The sequence below is a fragment of the Brachionichthys hirsutus genome, chromosome 13 (assembly GCF_040956055.1).
Source record: "Brachionichthys hirsutus isolate HB-005 chromosome 13, CSIRO-AGI_Bhir_v1, whole genome shotgun sequence".
Taxonomy (NCBI): Eukaryota; Metazoa; Chordata; class Actinopteri; order Lophiiformes; family Brachionichthyidae; genus Brachionichthys; species Brachionichthys hirsutus.
The window spans coordinates 5,356,071-5,383,128 of NC_090909.1; the positions used below are offsets into that span (position 1 = coordinate 5,356,071).

Genomic DNA, 27,058 nt, shown 5'->3' on the forward strand with positions numbered 1-27,058 from the left:
GCTAATAAATGTGGAATGGCTTGTCCTGATGCTGCGTCATCCCGAGTGAGAACCGTATGTAACTTTGCTTGGATGGAGGTCCTTTCTTTATCATATGTGACTGCTTAGTTTTAATAGGAGAGGTGGAATCCTCAGGTTCTCCTTTCCTCCCTTCTCTGTCAAATCGGAGGGGGGGGGGGTAAAGCAGAACGAAACGATGGAACATCAGCATTCCCTAGAGGCCAATAGAGGGCATAACAGATTCTTCATCGAAGGGCATTCGTCTTTCCATCTGATCTCTCTGCTGTCTTCTTCCTCTAAGTGCAAGCAGTGTAATATTTATCACAGAATCCAAACTACCTTTCTGAGTGCTGCACAAACTGGTGTTTTTTTAAGCAGGACATTCTGTGTGAAGATGAAGCAAGATTCTAATGGGAAACCCCTGATTTAAGCCAAGCAGCCTGTGAGGTCTGGAAAGACTGGCTGAAATCCATCCCTCCCTCCTCTGGAATGTATTATCGGCTTTGAAGACACACCCGTTCAGTTAGTATTTTTTGGAAATGCATTTCCCGTAAAGTACACGTTTATTTTCAGTGAAAGGGAAACAAGAGGGCGTGACAGGACTGATGGAAACTGAATGTGAAGCCATGGTGTCATGTTACATTTTACTTTGTGATGTTGCTTTTGGATATTTATCTTCCAGGCAGAGTAGCCGAAAGGGGTTGTCATTTAACGTGCACACAATCATCACAGTCGCACAGTTGATCCTCAGATGTAGGGGTCTGAAGGGTAAGGCTCTCACAGTTTGGATTTTAATGTAATCATTTCCATCATTTTCATATTGTATCCAGTGCGATGCAGATTGTCTCATCCACTCGTTTCTTCTACCTATTATTGTCACATAATTTCTCGTGCCCAAAGCTAACAGGCAGTTAAACGGCATCTCATTCCTTTCCCTAATGTCATCTCTGTCACTTTGCTGTCTTCCCTCAAAATATCTTGAAGGCAAGTCTGCTCATGCTGAACACATCCAGATTGGAACTGCCACCAATTGAGACTGTGTGTGTGTGAGTGAGTGCGAGTGTGTATGTGTGTGTGTGTGTGTGCGTGCGAGCGAGCGTGTGCGTGTGTGTTTTCCGTTTGTGTGCGTGCGACACACTCCACCCATCCTTCCATTGCTTAAGATTTCCTTCAGGTTCACACCTCCAACCCAACCCCCTTAGGATATCCAGGTGAGACCAGGTAAAATAAAAACAGGGGTCAGAAGCCACTTGAAAATCAGGAGGCACCTATTTTAGGCTGCATCTCTGTGCTTAAGGTAAGACGCTTTGTCTGTATTCAAAAGAAGTATTAGATTGAAGGAAACAAGATCTGATGTAGATTAATTTCGACCTTAAAGGTAAAGGTTAAAAGAAACTACAGGGGTTAGAATATATTCATTTTCTGTGATACAACAGGGTATGATCTTGACACATGGGCTCTGAGGAAGAGCTCAGCCCCGCTGCGAACAAAAGATTGACATTTGGAACAGACAGATAACTGGAAGCAGCGTGAATAGAACTATACAAGAATTGCTTGGGTTTTATTCCTCCAGCTGATATTTCTTTAAATACTGGAATAAAGTTAGGGTGAAGGTGAAGATATGTGCAAATGATAAAAAGAAAAATGAAATAAAAAATCATGAAATGAGAGCAAGGAAAAGGACAGAGGAGGCAAAAGGTGCAAAGGAGAATGTTTACCCCACCTCGTCGGCCGGGAGTAGTGACTCAGAGGCAGTTGAGGCTTGGTACATAACGAAGTATTTGATCTCGCTCAGCCTGTGGGACAAGTCATATCACCTGATCTATCACTGTTTTGGATGACTTGGTTTTTAAACATGACTGCTGGGTAAACCTATAAGATGTCTGCACTGAGGATGAAGTGAATTTACCCTTGCACGAATGGGTATTTTACAATTCCAATATTAGTATATAATGTGCAATAGGTTTCCGAGGATGTCTGCCGGTTGATTTCCCCCGTGCACACAAGTATGAGGAGCTCGGACTGGAGCGATATTTGTGTTGCACAGGCCACAAATATTGAAATAAGAGCCACCGAATTACCTGAGGTTCCTCAGGTGAGAAAACATGATACAGCTCGCCTGTCACAACAAGGAGAAAGAACACAGTGCGAAGAATAGAGATAGATGTGGACAGCTGCTGTTGGGCAGGGACAGTGCAATCCGCAGCAAATAGGAAAACAAATTGTACTTCAACTTTGCCATCGCCCTGGTACAAGCTGTATACTACTGTCCCTGTTTTGTTATTTATTATTATTATTATTATGCCCTTCTCGGTTAAATGTCACCTCAAATTCTGTTTGCGCGTGCATTTTCAAATTGAAAGAGAATAGGAATAAATTGCATACTGATAGAAGTACAAATTTTTGTACCGAAGATTGTGCGTATTTATATTTTCAAATATTACATATCTGAACATTAAAAAAACACGAAAAATGTTGTGCCATGGGTACAGACTTTGATGCAGTCAGAGGAGATGAAGTGTAGATACAACCAGAATGAATTAATTCAACCTTTCCGATTTTCAGTAGGTATAATTCTGAAAACATTTTACTTAGTCAAGTCTTTTTATGCAGTGCAACTTAATAATCAGGAATGTTGAATTGGAGGAGGAAAAAAAATAGGAATCAATTTGACAGCTGAATACAGTGTGACAACAGTGCACTGCAGGGAAGTGTGAATTCAAGAACTCTGGATTAGATGAGACAGAATTGAGCTGGATCAATGAACATCGAGGCTGTTATCCAACGTCTTCCCTGTCAAGCGTCCAACAGAATGAGATGTAAATGCGTAAAAAAAAAACATTTTTCTATTGCTGGAAAAAGAGAAGCCCTCAGGAATCTTAACTCTGAGACCCTAAATATAGTTACAAAAAAAAAAAAAAAACATGTAGTAAATTGTTAAAAATACCTGATAAATGTACATTTTGATTGTATTTGCGACCCTCACTCAGTAGTCGCTCTCATCTCTGCAGATCTCCCTATCCAGAAACAATCTTTCAAATAAATATTTTAAAACACTCTCCCTGTAATGGACATGCGTAGACGCCATCGGCGCTGCGTTTGCACGGTATCAAACCTCAGAGAGAAAAAGAAATAGAAAGAAAACACAAAGACAGAATCTGAAAGCAAACCCACGAAAAGAAAAACCGACACTCAAGAGAGGTGATCCAGAACAGTCTGCCCAAAGATATGGTAATATTCCATATGAAAGTCGCTTCCTCGCTCAGAGCATGACTGCAAATAAAGCATCATCCCTGAACAGTAATCTGAACAACACAGGATGTAATGATGGACATTTGGGATTAAAGAGATTATTGTGGAGGATCAGACTATATTATTAAAACAGCCGACTAACAGATTGAGACAGTCAGTTTGTCTTTACCACAAAGGGAGTCTCTGATGATGACGCACTAAGTCAGTGCTGAGATTTTTGTTATTTGTATTTGGAAGGCCCCGCGATGCACTGGCAATGCGTCTGGGGTGAACGCCGCCTCTCGCCCATAGACAACCGGGATTGGCTGCAGTTACACCCGCGACCTGGAAGGCGGATAAAGCGGCTATAGACGAGACGAATGAGGTCATTGCGTCTACAAGAAACCGGATGGATGGATGGAATTGGGAAATACTTTAAATGGCATACTGCTGCCTATGATTTTTATAGTAATTTTTTTTTCTCAGGTCGTGAAATGTCTTAGAAATATCCTTTTGGCTTTATGTAAAAAGAAAAAGAAGAAAAAAAAGAATAGTTGCATAAATGCAAGAAAATCTATTTTAACTCTAAAACATTTCCTAATTAATGTGAGAATATGTGGAATTCATGAGCAAGGCGCCTAAATTACACAATAAATTCTTACCTTATGCCAGAGGGCTATTCATCAGTTAGTGAAGACAGTTAGTAAGACATCTCCAAAGGATTTGTGGGAGCTTAAGCCCGATGAGACGGCGATGTCTTTAGTGCTCTGTCGGCCCGGATTTGAATGCAACAGATTTATGGAAGCATTTTGTAGATATAGTTTGAAAGATGTGGGAGGAATGTAATAAAATATGCTGGGATATAACAGTTTATAAAATGATGATAATTTCCTGTGAAAATATTGACATTTCAGTAGCTGCATTTATTTTGACTGTTCTTTTTGAAAATAAAAAAATGTATCAGTCGAGTGCTGCAACCTTTTAATCACTTGGAGAACTACCCCCAAACCAAATGTGATAATTGCCTCATGAAGTTTATTTAGATACAGTAAAAGTAAAACGTTCAATGGTCTGATGTCTAAGAGTGCAAGCTGGTTTGATCTACTTCCCTTTTATCAAATTTAAATTGTCATTCTACCATTTTCTGAAGGGGATTGCACCTGGTGTTCTGAGGGGCTTGCTCACCTCCACCAGCCTCCCCCATCTCCTGTTCAACCTCCGAGGCAGCAGTCATGAATTGGTCTGCATTGGAGTCCCTCATCAGCGGCGTCAACAAGTATTCCACTTCGTTTGGCCGCATCTGGCTCTCCATAGTCTTCATCTTCCGGGTGATGGTGTTCGTGGTGGCAGCCCAACGGGTGTGGGGCGATGACAACAAGGACTTTGTCTGCAACACAATCCAGCCAGGATGCAACAACGCCTGCTACGACCACATTTTCCCCATTTCCCACATCCGCCTTTGGGCGCTGCAGCTCATCTTCGTCACATGTCCATCGCTGATGGTGGTGGGGCACGTCAAATATCGTGAGAAGAAGGACATGCAGTACATGACTTCACACGAGGGTTCCCATCTGTATGCCCACCCTGGGAAGAAACGTGGGGGTCTGTGGTGGACCTACCTGGTAAGCATGAAGGCTATGAAAGTTTATTTCTCACCTTGCTGTACATGACTTGTAAAAAACAGTAGCTTTAATGTTTCTAGCTAAAGCTCATCATTGTTGAAAATAATTAATGGGAGGCTGTGCACAAAAGGCTTAGAGAGACATTTGGTACTGGAGCCCAAGGAAAAGTCCTGATCGCTTCCTTTGCACATATTGGCCCAATCAGGCACCATCGCTATGCCGTCAAACCAGTGAATCTGCAAGCGTTATGAGATTCTAATGAGTCAAAGTATTAGCTTATTTTAATAGATCCTGAATTAGGTTGATTGTTTTACACTTGAAATACACAATCCCTACAGCTATTATCAATTTCAAGGGAAAGCAGCAACTGAAAAATCGCCAGCGTACTTCTTTTTACAAAAGAAGAGTGGGGGGGATGGGACAGCCTAAAACGTACCACCAAATGCATTTTATAATTTAACGCTCATTTATGTTTTTCACACAGGCGAGTCTGGTTTTTAAGGCAGTCTTTGATGCTGGCTTCCTTTACATCTTATACCACATCTATGATGGCTACGACATGCCCCGCCTGTCCAGATGCTCCCAGCCTCCATGTCCCAATGTGGTCAACTGCTACATATCCCGCCCGACTGAGAAGAAGATCTTCACCATTTTCATGGTGGTCTCCTCTGCTGCCTGCATCTTCATGTGTTTAATCGAGATGATTTACCTCATCGTGAAACGCATCCAAAAATGTATTCATAAGAAGAATGAAGCGCAGCGGAGACAGTTTACCCAGAGTCATGAAATGACACAGCTGGCGCCGCCCAGGTCATCGGTCCGAGTGGATCCCACAGCCTCAACCCTAGACATCACTGAAGTCATACCTGAAATGAATAATCAGAAGCCACAGAGAACTGCTGCTCAAAACATCAAAGGAGACAACATTTTGTAAATAGCATCGAGATTAAAGACCATCTGCAGGAGTACACAACTCATCCATAGTTCACAAGATGAATTAGTTAATGGCAGAATTAGAAATGGTTTGAGCTGTGAGTGTGTGTAAATATCTGTGCCTGTGTTTTTGAGTGTATTATATGTGTGTATATATATATATATATGAGTATATGTATGTATGTAACTGGTGTATTTAAGATATTGTCTCAGGTACTTTGTAGATAAAACTACATACAGTTATACCTCGACATACGAGCAGACCTGTGAGAAGAAAAAGACGCGTGATGACGATGGAGATGAAGCACGGAACTCTCGATCAACGTGACCGTGGTGTCCGCGTAAGTGATCTGGCGCGCCGGTACGGAGTACATCGATGATATGTACAATCCTCAAACAGAAGGATGCTATCAAGAACACAAAACCATCCAAAGGTATAAATATGTGTACGTTTATGTAAGCGTATGTGTAAAGGTATAATTACATCCCTCTCCCTCCTCCTGCGTTCGGCTCACCGCTGTTCGCGCTATCGTCTGTCTTGAAGGTAAAACTCATGACATTGTCATTAGTGCTGATTTGTGTGGGTTTTTTTTTAGATGGCAGAAATTGCTAAAATTGTTTTTAGTTATTTTATACGTTTATATATTTATTGTTAAGGAGCTACTTTGACTTTTTTTATAATATAAATTACTCCTTTTCAGTTTGTTGCTGTCTTCTTTGCCCTTTTTGTGCAGCTTTAAACAATTACCACATCATACATGAAGCAACTGATTAGGACATGTGCCTGACTGAGATTTTTAAATGTGTATAAATAAAAAAAAAGGAATTGAATGTCATGGTCCTGGGTTTGGAACTTGATTACTTCTTGTTTGATTTTATAGCAGAGACCCCTTGTGTTTTCCATTTCGTTTGTTATTTTTGTATTATTTATGTTGTCCATGTTGGATTTGCTGTTTTAGTCTGTGCTCACAGTTCAGGTCATTCCCTCTCTGTCTGTAATCATGCATTAGCTAACTGTTAGTTTATTGCTGCACTTTTCTCATGTCTTACCCTTGTCGTTTTCCCTCTGATGCCCTTCACTGTGACTGATCGTTCACAACTGTGGCTGATTGTCTCCTCCTGCTTGTATAACCTGTTTATCTTTGTCTCATCTCTATATTTAGTCTGTATGTTTCCCCGTTGTAGTTGCGAGTTTCTCGATCTTCCTTCTGTTATCTTCTCACATGTTCCAATGCACCTTTAGATAATTCTATTTATTTCCCTGTAATATTCCTTTTTGATTTTTGTCTGTGTCTTGTTTATTTTTGTTCACTACCACATTGTCTTTTTTTCAATTCTTGGACAATTAGTGGCTGTTCGACCTTAAAATAAAAAAAAATGTTTTAATTATTTAACTATTATGAAATCTGTGATTGTTCCAGTGTGTACGTAACTCACAAAGTATTTGGTTATTTCATGGGCGTGTCGTTGAGCGATTCATTCATCCTTCGTCATGACTTTTCCACCCGGGCATCCAATCAGAAGCAAGGAAAGTTGGTGACAGACCCGGAAATGCACCAATAGCTTCCCTGAGCGGACGACTTGCTTGTTGAAGGAAGTCAAATCCGTCAAACATGAGTTTTCACGGCCAGGTATCTAAGAAAAACGACATTTTAGCTGCCTCAATCGCGAGTTGGTGTAACTTCTAGCGGGGTTAAACAGTTGCGCCGCTTTATTTAAAATGTTTTATGCCATCGGAAAACAAGTAGCGTTAGCCATGCGTGTGTTTGCTCTGGATAGCAGGCTGTCAAAATGTGACGCGAACAATCAGTAGCGTCTGTATTGCTAGCGGTTTAAAGATTTAACTGTGCAAACACGTTTGCGAAGTTACATTTATTATGCACGATTAGCACTGAACGATATGTTTCTGAACGCCTCGTTATTAGTTGGCTAAAATTAGCAGTAATTATATTTGTGAATAATTTAAATGTGAAAGTTTCCCCTCTATTGTCCAAAACGGTATAGCCATATATTTGTTTATATTTGTATATAGCACTTCCTGCTGCTACAGGATAAATAGGATCCTCTCAAATCACAAGTATCTCAAACCTGTGCTTTTCCTCCTTGTTGCTTTTTCATTTATTAATAAGGTAACTTTGTAAAAGCTGTTAAGATATTTGGTTTGATCTCGAGTACGTCGCATAAACGCTGCCAGCAATACGCAGCAGAGATATAGCTAAGAGCCAAATAACAAAATGACTTCAGGTGTAATTGTTGTACTGAGAATCCCATGAATGCACTCTGAACTAATTGATCCATCCCTGTAGGGCTATCCAAGAGGAGGCCACCCACAACCAGGTGCTCAATATGGGGCAGGCGGCGGCGTCTATGGGCATCCCTCAGCGCCATACGCTGGTGGAACACATCCATCAGCAGGTCATGGTGCTTACGGTACAGCGGGGCACGGAGGGCAGTATGGGCACGGACCAGGAGCTGCTCCCAGTGGGCCTTACGGGGCTTACGGGGGACAGCCCTACGGAGGACACTATGGACACTCTGCTCCTGCGGGTAAGCGTAGGCTGAGATGGATGAATAGGACACAGGGACGTTCCAGATAGACTTTAACTGTCCTCCTTCATTGCGTCGCTTTTCCTTCCTGTCTGGTGGGACGATGGATAGAGAATGACTTCATGTTCCCAGGCTGTCATGTAGAGACAGGGTTCATTTTGTGCTTCTCAGCAGGATTTCACAGCTGGAGTAATACTGAGTGAGAGACAGATGGGTAACGTGTGTGTGTGTGTGCGTGTGTGTGTGTGTTGTGATTGCACTGTTTCCCGTATCAGCTCAGCAGAACCCATGGCCCCAAATGCCCCCCCCCCCTCCTGCTCTTCCCATTCATTTTTCTGACAATCAGCTCTCCCTCCACTCCTCTCCATCTCACACCATATTTTCACCCAGTTTGATAATGGCCTCGTGCTCTGACACCACCTTCCCCTTGCTGAGATGACTGTTTCTCAACCCTGGACCCTGCTGAGACCCCCCCCCCCCCCTAACCCCACACCACCTGCCTTATGAAACACTGAATATGTATACCTACAATATAATCCTTAGCAGAATAACAACAGCTTTGGCAGCTTTGGCCTTCAAGTTAAAGAATATACATTATTTTAATCAAATAAGTTGGATAATGGTGCTATTAAATGTTACAAACAGTCACAACTAAAACGTGTTTGCTTATATAAATGTCATACAGTTGTAACAGATTTTCTTGCACACGTTTCTTCTGCGGTAACAAGCCGGCTGTAGTCGCCGACTCAGAAGATCGATCACAAAATGAAGAACAGCTGCAGGAAGTATATTTGCCAAGTCCTTTATATTTAGTGTGTTTTATAAAGCACTGCCTTTGCTTTGCCACTGGATATTACAACAGTGTTTTTCATTTGGCATGGGGATAACATTTGGGTAATTTGTGTCGAGTGAAATGATTAAAATGAGGTTGAATGTTCTTACCTGAGCAGTTGAAACCTTTGGGATTTAGACGAAGGCTGAGGAGACGTCGCAGTGGGCGTGCTGATTCAGCATCTCCTTTGTCTTCTGTGATAAAGGGGCAGAAGAATCACACAGAATTATTCATCCTAGCGCATATATTTGATGGCGGTAAGAAACTGGAGCATCAAGTGAAGGACCAGGACAACTTTGAGGTCACAGAAATTACCGTTGAGAAGCAGTCGAGCCCTTTTAGAGAAGGAGAGAGAGGAAGTGATGAATGAGGGCGACTCACCGTTTTAGGTCTACAGGAGGTCGAAATAGCAAGAGAAACGGTTTCGTGAGGAACGGTGGTGCAGTCTTTTCCCCTTAACTTTAGTTCTAATAACTTTATTAAACACAAATCCTAAAAACTGAGTCAAGTACAGATGTATTATTATTTACGATCAGGTTTCTGGTTGGCAGTCGGCTCCGTTTCAACTGAGACAGTAAAGGAATGCTTTTCCATTTCTCAATAAATTCATTAGTATTTTGTGATAGAAACACAGACTCGTGCCCGTTCCCTCACCTTCGCCACCCTGTTCCTAGTTTGCCAGTCCTTCTGTGCAGGTCACGTCCCTCCTGGGGTTAACCCTGAGGCGTACCAGTGGTTCCAGACTGTTGACTTGGACCGGAGTGGCTTCATCAACCTGAAGGAGCTGAAGCAGGCCCTGACGAACTCCAACTGGTCTTCTTTTAACGACGAGACCTGCCTCATGATGATCAGTAAGTCACAACGCAAAAAGGTCGCGTTGGCGAGTTCGTTAGAAATACTGGCATGCAAAAATGGAACCACTTTTAACTGCGGTGGAAGATAGGAGGAAGTTAAAGAGTTAGCAGGGCCGAAACATGGGCCGGCTTTATTGAAGAGTTTATAGTCTTAAATCTTCTGTTTGTTGAAAGACGCAGCAACAGGAGCCGGTCTAAGAAATAAAATGTTTCTCAGTTATTTGTCTCCCTACATTCCATTTGTATCCGCTTGCCAGTGACCTTACAAAAACAACTTCTGTGTGCTACTTGGATAGTAAAAGCTAACACATGATTGACTCGCTGGAAGGATGCAGAGAAACAATGCACACTTCACATTGAGACAATGCTTTGAAAGAACTACTTTGTTTGTGCTGAACTCGTGCTTATTATTTCCTATCAGACATGTTTGACAAGACGCGGACCGGTCGGATTGATCTGTTCGGCTTCTCAGCGCTGTGGGACTTCATGCAGCGATGGAGAGCGCTCTTCCAGCAGTATGACCGAGACCAGTCGGGCTCCATCAGTGGCGTGGAGCTGCAGCAAGGTATGTCTGATTTAGCTTTTTGGCGTCTTCGTTATCGTGATTACTTCATGACACTGAAATAAAGTACTACCCAAACTCTTGGGATAGAACTCTAAATCGCGTGTTATCCCGTTTCTCTTCCACTCACCTCCTTTCCTCAGCACTCGTCCAGATGGGCTACAACCTGAGCCCCCAGTTTTCGGAGGCGCTGGTGAGGCGTTTCGCGGTGCCAGGCAGACGACCCGGCATCCAGTTGGACCGTTTCATCCAGGTGTGCATCCAGCTCCAGTCCATGACTCAGGTCTTCAGAGAGAGAGACACATCGATGAGGGGAAATGTCCGCCTCAGCTACGAGGATTTTCTATCTGGGGCCATCGGCAGGCTCATGTGAGCCCCATTCCATCGCTCTGAACATCCGTAGAACTATTCCAGACAGGTCATATTTTTTGCTTGGTGTTTATAAATAACCGAACCTGTTCATATATAACCAGTTTACAAGCCTTTGTGCACTACTCCATGATATACAAGTAGGTAACACCTTCAGTGGTAGCTAAAGCTTTCAATGGAGGGGGGTGAGCAGGAAAATGGTTGTGGTTTCCTTGCAATCTCCACAAACTACAGGCCATCGACCGGTCATGATGCTCCTGTATCTCCTTGTTGACTAGGACCAGCGGCCAACTTGATTAAAATCAGGACCGGTTTGACTGAGATACAAGTGTGTTAAATCCAGTAATCTGTCGAGTCAGCGTAAATGACATGAGGAGGAACCCGAGGACGGTAGAATACCTGCTTTCAAACTGCACGATATCGATTCCGCTGAACTGGAAAGGCATCTCCTCTGCAGCATCCTGTGCCAAACATCATTTTTTTAAAGTCTGTTACATATATGCATATCAGTAATGCTAAGAATTTAAAGGATGGTGTTGCCGTGCGAAGTTTACACTTTGTTTTACATTCCAGTATGTGAAACTAAAGCGAAAGGAAACTCCTTATAAATTTATTCTGTGTGTTTATATCAAGTGACTGTTATAATCCTGTAAACCAGTGGCAAACATGAATAAAGTCAATCATTTGTGACCTAGAAAACTGAAAGGTGTATCTGCTTTTCATGTATTTGTATTCTTATTTGACAACCAAATTGATCACATGAAAAATGACAGCTACCTTTGTAAAGTTTATGCGTCTAAAAATAGTGTGTAAATGCATCACTGCTAAAGTACCGGTAGAAAAAAATACCATTAAGTGCCACGACTAATTTGCTGCCTTTGAGTCTTTGATTTTCTTTTTCTGCCATAAAAGATGAATTATAGAAACTCATTAGTTAAATTAAGGAATATAATTCCAGATTTGGTATTTGTTGCCTGCTATATTTTTTCCCAGAGGTCATGGCTAGTCCAAATCCAAACGCTATACTGGTGACCTTTGACTGCAACATTTCCCAAATCCCCCGAACAGATTTTACTTTGGAGGAGCAGAATGGTCCCAGGGAAGAACATCGAACTTCATCACATCTGGTGCTTCTCTTAATCGCCATCTGTTCCTCTGCTCGTTCACTGTCTGCTTAGAGAGTCTGTCAGCTTCTCATCTTTTTACAAATCAGAAACAATCCATCACTTTTTTAGTTTAAAGTTGCTTCTCTCAGATCCTTAAGCACACATTGCGTTGCCTCTCCTTTCTGCCGAACCCTAACATGGATCCGCCGGCCAGACTTGACATGCTTTCTACACATCAAGTTTCAGAAAATGTATTTCAATTTCCTAATTGCCATTTCCCGCTCAATGAGGGCATTTTCCACTATTGATCATGCCTGAAATCTGTAATTAACTTTGGCTAACGGACAGGCCTGTGATGCTGAACTGCGTCAGCCCCGGTTTATGATTTAGACTGATAAGACTTCTTTTTTGGGGGGGGGCTAGTGCACGTCCACGTCTTATTTAGGAACAAACAGGAAGTGAGGAAGTAATCCTTTCACCACAAAGGTTGCTGTTAAAGCAAACCTGGCTCTAGAAATGTTTTCCTAAAGGGGATTAGCGAATATTTCTTGATCTGACAGCAATGATTGAACGCTCACTCTGCCAACGTGAAGATGGAGAGCATGAAACTGATGTAACGAAGCATTTTGAAGCATGGGGCATAATCACCCACACAGAGTCCTGTTAATCATGACATATTCAGATAAAAAAATACAGCTTACAGGCTCTTTTTTTTCTTCTTTAAGCTTGTACAGGATTGACTGATGATTCCAAACTGGCCATTGCTTCCTGACAGGCTGCATTCCAAGTGCTATAGATCAACCGCGTGCCTTGATTTGGGATAGTTTTCTGGGAAGCCTTTGGGCCTGGGAGCTGATACATCAGCGTCATTAATAATGCCAAGAACAATTACAGATTTACTACCAAGAAATTACAGCAGTAATAAGGAATAATTTTCTTCAACCCGCGGTCGATGCTAATTTGTAGTTTGCCTGCTGCTCATCACTTTAGTTGAAACAAACTGGATTAAAGCTTCTAAAAATCTAGTAGCTTAGATGAATGTCTCTGTCCTTTGATGCCAAAATAAGCTTGGAAAAAAAAAAACATCCTTGCATTCAAGGCTTTTGGCATCCTAAAGAGCTGCTCACGCCTTGTCAGTGTCGCACATAAAATCGGTGCCGGTTCTGTCAGCATCTCATGAGTATTTATGAGGAGACAACTTTTAATGCATGAAAGCCATTGTTGACTGAATGTAGCAAAAAAACAGAGGAAGCATCATCCATTCAGCGGATGTTGTCTGCAAAACCACAAGATTATATTTAGGTCGTTTATTAATTATTTAATATTTAGACTACTTAAAATGAATACACTTTGAATACAATCTTATCTTAATTTGTTGGGAAATTGTTCTTTCAGTTTTCAAATGACAGCGAATTGTAGCTGTTGAAACGCTATTATATTTACTGGAAACTAGAGGGAGGGTGGCCGAATCTAAACTTTGTTCCAGTTACTCTGCATTTTGTTCATACTCTTATAGCGATTGTGCACATTTTATTCATTGTCTCCCCTTTATTGTATGGTAAAAACTGACAAAACATTTCAAACCCTCTTATTTAACATGTAGTGAGCCTCAGGTTTACTCATTCCTTAAATGTAATTGAATTTCGACAAACTGTTGCCCCAAATTCAATGTCAATCAATGTCTTGTATGGATCAGAACGATTTTGAGTTAAGTGAGGAAGATGAGCGGTGGAGGAGTAAGTGAGGCGGTGAGAGGGAGAAGAGAAATGATGGCAAATGGTCGTAAAAAGAAATAAAAATGAAGGCGCTAGCTCAGGTGGAACCAAGGCTGAGGGGAGTCGGGGATGAGGAGAAGGACTGAAGGTAACATTTCTAAACGTTGTGGTGAGCTTCGAGGAAGAAGGGAGACTAAAAGTAGGTCTACTGTAATTGACTAAAAACATGCTCCAGTGACCCCAAAGAAGGATAAGAGGTTGTAGACGAGACGGTTTCTATCGTCTCGTCTACAAGGAAATGGATGCATGAGTGGGGAAGTGAAGCATGCGAGAGTTTTGGGGGGGATGGAAACGTACTTTAAATGTCTGAAGACTGAAGTGCAGATGAAGAAAATGAGGTCAGAGCATCCAGAGTTGTCAGAGTAGTGCCGCAGACGGTCAGCGGGAGCAAGGGGATTATCTCTGCTTTACCTCTCACAGCTAATATGAAAGCAGTGGAGGAGCAGAAAAGGTCAGTCAAAGAAGAACAAGGCAAGCGAGAAAAAATAAATATGTTAAATAAGAAATACGGGGAGGAGGCGGCTCACCCTTATAGAGACAGTGATTCCTGAGGATAGGCCGGAAACTGAAGGCATTCAAATACTACAGCAGCAGCAGCACATCTTTTGGGAATGATTGGTTTGAAATGAGACGAAGAAAGAGACAATCTCATTGTGCGTCTGCTGAAATACTCCTGAAGGAGGAGTCTCTTAGCCAGTAAGCAGGAAATAAAGCGAGTCATAAATGGAGGATCCAGATATTTTATGTCCTCAGGAATCACAGCTGAAAGTTGGCTTTGATTATATATGGATATGTGGCAATCAGGTGAGCTGGGAAAGATGGAAGGAGGGAGCTTTGTGTGTCATTTATTAAACAAGGGATTTTGGGAATTGGAAAAGGAGCGTGCTTGTGGAATAAATGATTAACTGTGAAGTATTGTAACAGATGCAAGAGGATGAAATTCGATAAGCGTAAGGAAATAGAAGCACAGGAGAGAAAATCATTTTAGAGAGAGGTAGTCCACTGGTAACCTGGAAGAATTTCAATGATTGTAAACTTTGAAAATGTTAGGATACATTACTTATTTAGAAATGTTTCAGTAATGTTGATAAGGTCATAATTTGCAGATGATGGTTCCCTTTGGATCAGAGGGACACATTTGACTCACATAAGAGGGAATTCAAATCAGATGCCAGGGAGGAAATTGAGTTTTGAGAAAAATGCTAAAGCAATATTCTTCACAAATTAGAGAATCAGAGGAAATGTTAATTTGAAGATGGCAATTATTTAAAGCCATCTCAATCATTTAAATTCAAAGGAGTTCATGCTGACCCCAGATGAGCACGGAGGGATCATTTTAAATTAAAAAATAAAATAAATAATGTGCAGAGATGCTGAATGGAGGATTAATAATGTTTAACTAATTAGATTAAGGCTGGATTACAGGAGTAAACTAGTTTAGAGAGTTAGATTTGATCCAGGTCGACGAACTAAATTTGATTTGGAAAAAATCGGAGTTGATCAGAAAAGTCATTATCCGGACAATACATGAGTTGTTTCAATCCAGAAGATGGCAGTATTGTAACATAATGGACCTAAACTGCCTTCTTTACACAGAAGAAGAAATAAGAGCTCCTCATCAGCCAATCGCGTTTAACCAGGAAGTTGATTCACCGGATGTTCCGTCAAGCCGCTGCTTCTCCTCTCCAACGTGCTAACAGTAAAGGTGAGAGAAGACTAATGAAAAACTCTCTAGAAATAATATATATTTGTGTTAGGACATTATCGCAACTTTTAATTACATTCTAATAAATGCGGTTTGTGAATAGAACCGTTTTTTTTTAGTTTATTACAATAGTCAACAAAACATTGTTCCGCTAGTGCGTATGAATGAATAGCACGTATATAGATAGCCTTCGCTATAATGCTGATTTCACAAACACTGGTACAAGACATTGACTTATGTGGATCTTATTATATTCATGAAACGTGCTGTCGGTTCAAATGCTCTGAGAGTTCTCAGGAAATGTTTTGTGACTTTTTGATATTTCTTGTTAGCTTAAAAAATAAATAAATGTGAAGAGGGCATGAGAAGGTCAGGCAGGCCTCACATCTGTTAACTCAAATGTCTCTATCTTTATCACAAACTTAAATAAAACGCTGATACATTATTGAAACACGAGCATAATGTGTCCTGCTAGTTCCAGAGTGAGTCCACTTACCAAAATCTTTTGTTTCTCTTCCCCCCCTGCCCCCCCAGACTGGTGCACAGCCATGTGGCCTGTGGTTTGGACAGCAGTGCGAGCATATGCTCCTTATGTCACCTTCCCAGTGGCCTTCGTGGTCGGAGCTGTGGGCTACCACCTGGAGTGGTTTGTAAGGGAGACCCCGAAACTTCGAGAAGAGAAAGGCATCTTGGAACTGAGGGAAGAAAGGAAGCTGCAGGAACAGTTGGGAATGGACAGCACCCGGGTTCTCAGCCTGAAAGAGAAACTCGAGTTCACACCCAAAGCGGCTCTGAACAGGAACCGGCCTGAGAAGAGCTAACCTCGGATGCTTTGAGAGACTTACATTTGACTTTCATCAGTAGGAGCGAACCATGGACTTCAGGAGCAGAGGGGATGAACCAGAGCCAAAAAAACGCTGAGTCAGCCGGATTCAATCACTCATGGGCACACAAAGCATTCATGTTATGTGTAAATACCTGCTAGAGAAGCTAATGGGTAATTATACGAATATACCTGAACTATGATGAAGTTAAATATGTATGTGTGCTGTTTGTGTTTCTTTGACTTGTCTCTTGATGTTGCACATACTCCATATATGCATCTTATAACGGTAACATAATGTATGGAATCAGCAGGTGTTCAGTCTGATGCCAGGACTGAGTGGGATCTGGTCACTTCCTGTTCGATTCAAATGCAGTTGTGAATTCTAGGCAACAAATGTCTTCGCTAATAAATCAGATACATACTAAAACATTTCGTGCAAAAATTGTTGCAGAAACTAATGTTCTATTTACATTTTTTTTCTATGTTGAAAAGAATCTTGATTTTAAACAGACGGGGTTCGGTTGCAGGGCTTTTATTTTTATCACATGATGTGGGACTAAATAATCTAATCACATGGGGGTTTCCAGGAAGTTGAACATGCCTCGTCCTCTTTTCTTCAACATCTAAATATCTTATTTTAGAAACACTAAATTATTTGCAGTATACATTTAAATTATGCGTGTTTCTGAATTGTAATGAATAAAGACATCATAGCATTTGCTTTGTAATTGTATTGTAATTTTTTTTACATTGAATCAATTGGTGCGAAGAAGAGTGTAAAAAAGAAGGAAAGTCATGGCTTGAAGAATTTGAATGATTGTGTGACAGGACTAGGATATTATGATTAGAACATCCAAACACTTAAATGTTATAGTTTCTCTCACATAAGTGGAGCATTGCGTTTTATAAAATGGAGTACCGGTAAATGTAAATAAGACATCATACGGATCACCTAACGCCATTCAGAACCCAGATTCAAGGGTTAATGATAACTCTTATGGTTGATGCTGTTTTGACACTGGACAGCTGCGTACAATCGCTCAAGACGTTCGTGTAGAACAACAGCGGGAGGCATTGGGAGAAGATTCCTGTTGGACCAGGCATCAATAGAACACGAGGCTACAATTAACTAACAGTTTCTGGGAAGCTAACCTCTATCTTAAACCCCATCTCTAATGAAACAAATCCAAAGGCAATGTAAACAACGTTTTAAGATCTCGTGCCAAGTTCTGTTAATTCATTTGGAACAATTTATTCCTTTACCCGACATGGCATTTGTCTTCCTTCTGCGTGCAGACGGAGGGGCAATACTTTCCACATATTAAATCAATGAAGCCTTAATTAAATGCATGATGCATTTAGGAAACAAGGCCTTGATAAGAACTCTCACTGCCTGAAGATGGATAAATCACGAGCGTCATAGCCGCAACAAACTACGAAGCTATCATGTGAAAACTCACATTCAGGAAGGGAGGGAGGCCTGGAATTATTTTTGTTGACCCCGACTCTATTCCTGCAGCCCTTCCTGTAGTTAATAAGGAAACAGAAATGTCCATCTCTCCCATTGCTCCGGGAGCTTTCTTAATCGAGAATTACCTTTTGCAGCGTGCCAGGATAAGTTCCACAACATTACCTGCCAGCTGCTTTCATGTGGAAAGCTCATAAGAGCCAGACTTTCATTGGCACCAGAGTTGGTGAAGGCCGCAGTATCTGCAGTCGTCAGCTTACACTCTGCTCTTAAGTTTGCTATCAGTGAAATGGCCCACACCTCTAAACTGGACAGCACTGTGGGAACCAAGGGAGGGGGGGGGGGGGGGGGGGGTCTGGAGGTGCTCCATTGTTCTCAATGGAAGATGGGGTTAATAGGTGTAAGTTACACTGGCTGTTCTCTTTTAACATCCTGAGCGGACAGGCTGGAGACGCTGCTCCCTGCGCAGCGGGAACAATGGAGCTGCCTGCCTGCTCAGAGGGCATTGCATCCTCTGTTGGGAAACGGCACATGCGTGCACGGAACACAGTGTTGTGTCTCAAACGCAGACAAGAAGTCTAAACATCTGGAGGGGCTCACTTTATGGGAAGATAAGAGCAAGAACAATTGTCTTACGGAATGCATGACGTGGCTCGTCCAGCTCAACAGGCCGGCAGCCGCCGCGACTAAACTACCAAATGTCCCGTACACTTTGATGTTTGTGACTCAGGAGTGATTCCACCTCATAGAACATCTCTGTGTAACACTGGACCTGTTCCTTGACAAATATGAATATAATATTCATGTTGGTCAGTTCCATAAAGAAGGTTCAGCGCCGTTTAAATTCTGGTGCTGAGAAACTAACGGGATCCAGAGTCTGCAGGCTAAATCAGGCTCAGCCTCCTCTGATGTTCAACCAGTTCCAGGAACACTGGTCCAACAGATAAAGGATCATTTTCATATTCTTTGTCTTTCTTAACAAAGGCAAGTTCAGAAGAAACAGAGACTACATTTTTGAAGCGGGTAAAATAGTGTCGACAGCTTTACGCCGTTTAGCTTCCTAAACTGGCCGTCTTGTTCATGCAAACTTCCCTCTACCGCAGGTAACAGACTGATTCAACTCCACTTCAACACTGCAGACTATGCCTTCAAGAGGGACCACCAAAGTATCATGAACAGGCTTATTCAAATGCCACCACCTCACGCAGACACGCACGATCTCTATGAGCTGTAAGTAGTGCCAGCCGTCCTCCAGGCGCACAGCGAGCACTTTGTCCATTTCCCCTCATCCTTCTTCGGCCTTTGACGGGGTGGCCATGACATTAGTTGAGAAAACACAGTGGAGCCGGGATAAAACAATGGAACAATGCCCACTGGATCTCCATTGTCAGGGAGAACAAATCAAAAGTGACCAATCCCTGGGGAGAAACAAGACTGGAACAGGAAACAGATACAGACCCACTTCCTGACCCTGAGTTTAACTTTAGGAACTGCCCACAGCATTTCAGTGTTGTTCTTACACAAGCCATTGTTATAGATACAGAGAGTTGTGTGCCAGTGCTGTGTAAAGTGTGCTTTGTTTCAACCACCCTCCTCTTTGCTCAACGCCATTAGTACAAACAGATGCTACATAAAGGAAAATCTAATTAATGATTATATTAGTTCTCTCTCTGTGTGTGTTTTTGTTTGTTTGTCAGGGCTGATCTTTTTCTCAAATATTGATGCTTTACTATGGCCCTGAACACCTCATGCAGATTCACAAGGTCCTCCTCGCCTCATGCTTTTCTTCTACACTTCCTATAGAACAGCCGGGAGGAAGAACAACAGAGCAACCGAACGGGGCTGGCACAAAGGTAAACCCCGTCAATACCCTCCAGAACCTGACCCCCCCCCCCCCCCCCCCAAGAGAGGGTTGCCTTTGGGCATGACGAATGGTAATTAGCACTGCAAGAATCCATTAATTTGATGTTACTGTACTTCTTTACCAGCTTCTGTTCACCAAAGCAGCAAGGAAATGAATCAGCAGTGACTCCAACAATGTCAGGAAGCTCAGTCAGAACGGCAGCCGAGCCCAGAGGCTGCGTGCACGATGGGTGCAGATGACCAGTCACCATCACCGACGACGCTCACAAAACATTTACCTGAACAAATACCTCAAGTGCTTAACTCTACTACTAAAGGCAGTGTGTTTATGATACCCGTGAGTTTAGGAAGTAGACTGGAGATGAATACAAGTTATATAGGGTTAGGGGCGGGGGGGTTATTTCTACTTACTGTGGAGACATCGGAGAAGCGTTCAGACGTGATCGACTACAAAGACGAGGGATGCCGAGAGGAGCCTCGCCGTTCCACCGCCTGCTTTGGGTTGGCTTGGCAGGCAACGGGCTGATGTGGGTCGACTCTGAAATCTGTTCCATGACCCCCCCGCCCCTTGGCTTTTTTTTGTGGAAACATATACATGGTCATAAAATTCATGTTGACAAATGCATACAATTGCGCGCACACACACACACACACGCTCCGACCGACCTGAGAAAACATCGCATAGAAACACCAGCCAAGCTCTTTTGGACAAGCGTTTAACTGGGCAGCGCCGTCTGGATTGTTCCCAACACTTTATCTTTAACATTGGGAGGGGCTGCTGAAAAAAAACAAAACACATTTCTTTCCGAGAGCTCAGTTTTCCTATTACTAAATCATAAAGCTTGTTGATAAAACTGCAGAAATACTCGACTTTTTTTTTTTTTTTTTTTAAACACGTGCTCAAGTTGCTAATTGCATTTCTTCTTCAGCAGCCAGCGGTTGTGTTTTATGAGAATAAGTCTCACTTGAATTTCCCAGAAACCTTTTTTCCTGCTGTAGATAACCCCTTATCGTCACGGAGACAGTTTGGTAAATTGCTGGAAACGAGCATCGTATTCTCCGACGGCTACGGCTGCCGCTCTGAAGAGACATGTGGCTGCATTCAGAGCCTGGGTGGGCACCTTTGTGGAAGATGCTGAGTTCTGGATTTTATCAACTGCTTTCCACGCAAACAGCAAAGTCATTCAGAAGCCCCCCCCCCCCTGGGGATATTAAATAGAAAGTGCTTTTCTACCCGGTATGAACTTTTACTGCCATATAATTGCTGCTTTTTTTCCACAGATTTGGAAACAACCAATGAATCCAAGTTGTTTCCCTCCACTTTCTCCCCGAGGAGGTTCTGCTCACGATGCCCTGCGAGGCTCATCCACCCCTCCACTCCTCCATCTTCCTATTATTCCCAAAGCACTTTATCCTGAGAGATTCAGTCCCTTTCTATTGTGACAGTATTTGGACGGTGGAAAGTGAGTCGTTGGACACTGAAGAAAGAAACATTTCAAAGACATTTTACCCCAGAAAGAAATCTCATCCCTGCATTCAAAGAGGAATATAAAAATATATAATATACACAAGTGATCCGCTTGTATCGGACGCAGCATTACTTCTATAGTATTTGTTTTCTATAATGGGAATACATCAGTCAGTTTGATACGTGGCTCATTAACTTTATTTTACCCAAAAAAATAAATATTAGCACGTGTCTCTAATCAATACTTTATCAGCATTAATACAGTTCATAGTCCTTTTCTTTTATTCTTGTACCGCTTTCAGTCCCTTCAAAAATTCAGCGACTAATTCATCTTCACGGATCAAGTTCTTTCACAGGCGCCCCGATTGTTTGGATTTAAAAAATGGATGCTTGTCTTTCTTCATTAAATCAATCTTACAATGGAGTCTGTGGAGCTCCGCCTTCTCCCTCTTTCTCCAGAACTAAAATGTTGGTGGTCACTGGCGGTGAGAATTTATTTACAATCCCAGAATTCTCATGGTTTGGTGCCGCTTCTTATTCAGGGTCCAGAACTCCAACGCTAGAGACTCGCTGGCTGAAACGGGGAGCGTTACATTGCACGTGCAGATGCAAGCGTGCATCCACACAACTATTATTCTCCTGGGAGCTGAGCAGCGTCCAGGGACCAGTACATTCCACAAACATGGGAAGAGAGGGGGGGCTACAATGCAAAATTCAGAGGAATATACTCTTAAATGTTCCCATACACACACACACACACACAACACCAACCCCCCCCCCCCCTTACACACACCGACATGGAGGCATCTTGTGACTGCACCTTCTTATTTTGGAGTCTAATTTTCTGTGCCTTCGGGGGGTCCTCTAAAATGTTTTCATTTTGAAGAGGACAATTCATCCGATAAGTCTGGGTCCGAAAGGCTCCGTGCCTCCGAGGCATTAAGTTCACAGTGCAACAGTTGTTCTTCATTTGATCGCTGCACTCCTGATCATCAGGGTGTGCAGGAAATTACGCACGCACAAAGAAATAAAAAAAATAAACATCAACTGGAACATTTGCCAATCCGAACCAAGACATTGCCTCATCTGTTCATGTTATACATAATGCATCTGTTTGGAGCGTCCCACACGGGCACCCTTACTGGTTTTCTGAGTGTGCTGCGCGTGCTTCTTATAATGGACTCTCGGTGAATGCGCTGTCCTCAGAGCACCCATGCAGTTTGTGTAACTGGGAAGCACGTCGCTTTCAGCCTCCCCGGGTCTCCGGTTCACTTCTATTGCAAGATCCCCAAAGCTTTCACAAGGGTTGCTGTAGCATGCAGGCTGGCCCTGGATGGGGGTGTCCACATGGCCGCCTGGTTTGCAAGACTGTGATGTCTCCATTCGACATTCTCGAGTGTCCTCACATGCAATCATCTGCTTTTCCCGCGGTAGACGGTTCTGGTTCTGGTGCTGGCGCTGGGCCCGGTAGCGCTTCTCCAGCCGAAGGGAGATGGCAAGCTGAAGGAGGTGGAGGAGCTCGATGAGGTTGAGGAGCAGGGAGACGGCAGCGATCGCCTGAGTGTAGATGGTAAAGATGGTCTTCTCTGTGGGTCGAGAGACAAAGCAGTCCACTGTGTGAGGACAAGGGATCCCTTTGCACTCAAACTTTGCAGCAATGGAGAAGCCGTCGTAAAGGAGCCAAAGCCCCACGATGAAGCCGACTTCAAGGAGGACCTTCACCAAGATGCTGAGAGCATAAGCACACAGCAGCCTGCCTTTCAGTTTGGGAGTCTCAGGAGGAGCCTTGTCGACCTTCGTGCCTTTCCTACCATCCCCTTTTCTCTTCTCTTCTGCAACATCTGTAGTTACTGCGACAGTTCTTCTTCTCTCACTTGCATCAGCACCTTTGTCTGTCTGCTTCTCTCCTCTACCCTTGTCCCCATCCTCTTTTGTGTCCCTCCCAACCTTTATCGCCACATATCCGAAATAGAAGATGGTCGGTGTGGAGACGAAGATGACTTGGAGGACAAAGTAGCGAAAGTGGGAGATGGGGAAGGCTTTGTCGTAGCACACAGCAGTGCAGCCGGGTTGTCGCGTGTTGCAGACAAAGTCGGCTTGCTCATCGTCCCACGCAGATTCGGCAGCAGTTCCCAGGACCAGCATACGAAAGAGGAAGAGTATAGTAAGCCAGACGCGGCCAACACCTGTTGAATACTCTTGGCCCTCCTCCAGCAGGTGCTCCAGGAAGGACCAGTCAGCTCTGGACATCCTCCGCTCCTCAAAAAGAGGAAATGAAGAACAGATGAGGGACAGATTCAGATAAGTGGTATTTCTAAAGACATTCTCTGGCTTTTAAAGAACACCTGACACTGAGCCCTTTCTAACTGCAGCCGCAAGTGCAATCTAATTTAATAGTAAAACTTAACCCACTGCGACCTGTCCCACAGACACCCTATACTGGAGGCAATAAGGGCAAACATTTTTCTAAATTTGCATACTGTATAAAAATAGGGTATGCGTTTTAGAATCCCTTTTTAGTAGAACAGTCTACCTTATTCCACTAGTACAGGCCTGAACAACAACACATCATTGCCAAGCACAACTCACTTCCATACACTGAGTGACATTTCCTGATGGACTATCAGCCACTTCCTTTTTCATCCATAAGGATTTCAAACTTACTTACTGCATGCTTTTGTGAACAAAATGACACATTGGTAGAACCCTTAAACTGCCCCAGTAAATCTCAAGAACGACCGAGGTGTCTTTCATCCAACAAAAACTTGTGCCGTTACGCATTTTGTCAAGTATATCATAATCTTTTTATTTTATTATTGCCTGGATGGACCCAAATCATCACTGAATCACTTTTGTGAATGCTCTTTTGCTCGCTTAGATACTGAGCCGCTCTCCTTGGACCACATTATACCTGCCAGCAAGTCTAACAGTATTTTTGGACACAATTCATGCAGGTCGTCGACCTTTTATTTGCTGCACCTTGCTCAACCGATTAGCTTGGACGTGCCGCTTATCGCCTAATCGGTGTATTTTATTTACAGTGCTCAATTTAAGGGTTTTCATAAGCAAAAAGCTAACGCTAAGTGTTCTGTGATTTCTATAGGAAACAAATCAGCGAAGAGAGAAACTGGAGGAACAGCAACCTGTTCAGTATCATGGCATCTTTTTTTTGCTGTTGAGGAACATGCAATATGTTTCTGGCTGCAACCCTTCATTAGCTCTTCTATGAGCTCACACTATTGTTAAGCGTTGGCTCCAATGGCACATCGTCAAAAGTGTGCAAAAACAAGGCCTCCATACGGTATAAACAAAAACACCTGTAGGATTTATGAATCAATTAAAGCCGAGTCAAGCTATACTGACGGATTTCTAAATGTGGGGGGGGGGGCTTTATGGGCATCAGTGCCGATAAATGACAGTCAGCCCCTGGTGGGACACTCATGCATGAGGACAGACAAACACAAACACACATCTGCCTAAACATCCTGTGGGGTATATTTGTTTAAACTGCATGTTTTTCTGTTACGTCTTATCTCCTGAGGAAAAAAAAAACCCAAACCCCTCCCTGTACTGAAAACTCTTCTGACCGGATGAGACGACGACATGATGGCTGCTGAAACGCAGAGCCGTCACAAAAATGATAAATGGACTGATACACTTCTGGGAGTAATGCCGAAAGTTTTTCCTCTACCAAATAACAAATGTGAAAAGAAGACGAATAGATAAAAATAGTACAAGACCCCTAAGGTCCATATTAGGAATGGTGTGAATCGATACCGAGGGCGCGTCTTGTGACCATCAAGGCTTTAGTGCAGCTCGTCCCATATAAACCGCTCCCTTAATGAAGACGCGAGACGTTGGGACAAAATGATGCACAGTCCACTGTTGGCGATGGGAAAGACACGCCCTTGAGATGCTGGAGGCATCAGATTAGTTTTGCGGGCAGAGTCTGAGTGTGTTCATGACGGCCTTACGAATCACAGCGACAACAATGGACAGTCTGTGTAAGTAACGTGAAGGAAATGAACATGCATTTAAAAAAAAAGTATATTTACTTCAGTTACGTTACCGTAGCGATTCAGGGTGCTCTCATCCAAGGTTCATAAGGAGCAGCACGGATGTTTTAACTTTCTTACTTCACAAACTACACATTTGCAAATAAACGGTGGCGCACTTCAACGCCCCTCGAGTGTGGATTCCAGACTAAAATGCAATAAAACACTTTAACCAAGAAGCCATTAGCAACACAACCAGCACATATCACAAGAGGGCTTTCACACGAATCACTTTTAAAAAAGGCATATTAAGTTGTTACATTATTTAAAGAAACATTATAGGATTAAAGTAGCCATTTAGGCTACGACAAAGCCGTTTACGTGAATAAATAATCCTGAAACACAAGCAGAGATTCAATACGACACACCGCAACGAGCATTAAAAGCTTCAAGCTCCCTGTAATTCATGACCGAAGTTAGATCTCAACACAGACAACACATACCTCTGCCAGCCCCACTGCTACGAATCAGTGGGATCATTGCACCCAGAACAAATCACACACTTTGAGAGATGCTACCACGATGACGCTTGTCTACACTGTAAAACTACACTTTGTGAATCATCAGTAATGAACAGTGCAGCAGCTTTTCCTGCAAAGTACAACACTTCATCAGCTTCTACTGTGTTTTAGAAGGTCGCAATATTACTAGAAATAAATATACGGCTCATTACTGCACTCGTGTACCTTAACACAATATTGTTTACCGTACACCGTTTTAAACAGATTGTAAACAGTCTCTTCATTTCTGGCAGTACAGTTTGCATATAGACTGTGTGCTAACTGTATTTGAATCAAGGCACTATCCTGTATTTTAAAGCCATTAAAGCATCTTACTGTAGCATTATTGCAGTTCACTCAGACACTCCCACAGCTATTTAATCGTGTACTTTCTGCATTGGCCGGGCATCAAACTTCACGCTTTCCACTCAGTGGATGAAAGCTCTGCAGTAACTCCAGCCAGTTACTGCTGACTCCACCAAACTGTAAAACTACATCTCTAAAAGCGATACCAATGTTTAAAAATAAATAAATAACTACAATCGACGACTTACAGGGTCCAACTGTCATTGGTGGAGGCAATAATTAATAATTTATCAAACGAACAGTTCAAGGCCAACACTGTTGCCATCCTCACACATTAGAGTATTAAAAACACACTAATAAATAGAATATGTTCAGTGCAGGTCACTCATTGATAACTTTAGATTACACATTGATTTGTCATCCTTGTAGAGCCTTACCTTGCGCTCAGTGCTGCCTGCTGTCTGTGGCCCCCCTCCTCTGCTCCCGGTTGCTGTCTGTGTCCCCCCCCTCCTCTGCTCCCGGTTGCTGTCTGTGTCCCCCCCTCCTCTGCTCGGTCGCTGTCTGTGCCCCCCCCTCCTCTGCTCCCAGTCGCTGTTTGTGGCCCCCCTCCTCTGCTCCCGGTTGCGGTCTGTGGCCCCCCTCCTCTGCTCCCGGTCTTCTTTAAAAAGAATCGATGTAATCGGAAAAAGTCGGGAGAACTTTCCCATGCCCGCGGTGCTGGATCCTCCCTCAGGAACTCCATCCAGGAAATGGGACGGATGAACGGGGACCAGTTCTGGGTGAGCTGGGGTCGGACGTTCACGGTTTGTTTAGAGCACGACTTTTTAATTTAATTACCGGGGGGGGCGCAGCCTGCTTTTGATTCATTAAAAGGTTAAGATGAATGGCGACACGCTGGAAACGAAGACTATTCTTAGATATTTTAAAGGAAAGTAATTTAGAACCCCGTTAGAATAAATAAATACGTCCCAACGGTAAAACCTGTTTAACTTGGATCGTTTAATTTTGTCTCCAACGTGGTTCTACTTAATGTTTG

At 42.9% G+C, this 27,058-nt stretch overlaps 4 protein-coding genes across 4 annotated transcripts; 3 read left to right on the forward strand and 1 right to left on the reverse strand.

Annotated features, from left to right (window-relative positions):
- The first annotated feature begins 1,256 nt into the window (after positions 1-1,256).
- gjb9b (gap junction protein beta 9b) lies at positions 1,257-6,622 on the forward strand. Its single transcript, XM_068747689.1, has 3 exons — positions 1,257-1,297; positions 4,382-4,853; positions 5,338-6,622. Exons 2-3 carry the CDS (start codon positions 4,464-4,466, stop codon positions 5,785-5,787), a joined length of 840 nt encoding a protein of 279 aa, XP_068603790.1. The 5' UTR covers positions 1,257-1,297; positions 4,382-4,463; the 3' UTR covers positions 5,788-6,622.
- A 762-nt stretch (positions 6,623-7,384) lies between these two features.
- pef1 (penta-EF-hand domain containing 1) lies at positions 7,385-11,646 on the forward strand. Its single transcript, XM_068747690.1, has 5 exons — positions 7,385-7,417; positions 8,093-8,333; positions 9,861-10,016; positions 10,441-10,584; positions 10,725-11,646. Exons 1-5 carry the CDS (start codon positions 7,400-7,402, stop codon positions 10,952-10,954), a joined length of 789 nt encoding a protein of 262 aa, XP_068603791.1. The 5' UTR covers positions 7,385-7,399; the 3' UTR covers positions 10,955-11,646.
- A 4,438-nt stretch (positions 11,647-16,084) lies between these two features.
- Positions 16,085-17,003, forward strand: smim12 (small integral membrane protein 12). Its single transcript, XM_068747393.1, has one exon. The coding sequence runs from the start codon at positions 16,085-16,087 to the stop codon at positions 16,355-16,357; it is 273 nt and encodes a 90-aa protein (XP_068603494.1). The 3' UTR covers positions 16,358-17,003.
- Positions 17,004-22,256: 5,253 nt separating this feature from the next.
- On the reverse strand, positions 22,257-23,411 carry gja4 (gap junction protein alpha 4). Its single transcript, XM_068747015.1, has one exon. It carries the CDS (start codon positions 23,409-23,411, stop codon positions 22,257-22,259), a length of 1,155 nt encoding a protein of 384 aa, XP_068603116.1.
- Between the last annotated feature and the right edge of the window lie 3,647 nt (positions 23,412-27,058).

Coding starts and splice junctions, on each gene's coding strand:
- gja4 (XM_068747015.1), bottom strand. CDS start 23,411: ATGTCCAGAGCTGACTGGTCCTTCCTGGAGCACCTGCTGGAGGAGGGC.
- smim12 (XM_068747393.1), top strand. CDS start 16,085: ATGTGGCCTGTGGTTTGGACAGCAGTGCGAGCATATGCTCCTTATGTC.
- gjb9b (XM_068747689.1), top strand. CDS start 4,464: ATGAATTGGTCTGCATTGGAGTCCCTCATCAGCGGCGTCAACAAGTAT. Junction 4,854..5,337: donor GTCTGTGGTGGACCTACCTG/GTAAGCATGAAG, acceptor TTTTTCACACAG/GCGAGTCTGGTTTTTAAGGC.
- pef1 (XM_068747690.1), top strand. Junction 10,017..10,440: donor GACCTGCCTCATGATGATCA/GTAAGTCACAAC, acceptor ATTTCCTATCAG/ACATGTTTGACAAGACGCGG. Junction 10,585..10,724: donor TGGCGTGGAGCTGCAGCAAG/GTATGTCTGATT, acceptor TCCTTTCCTCAG/CACTCGTCCAGATGGGCTAC.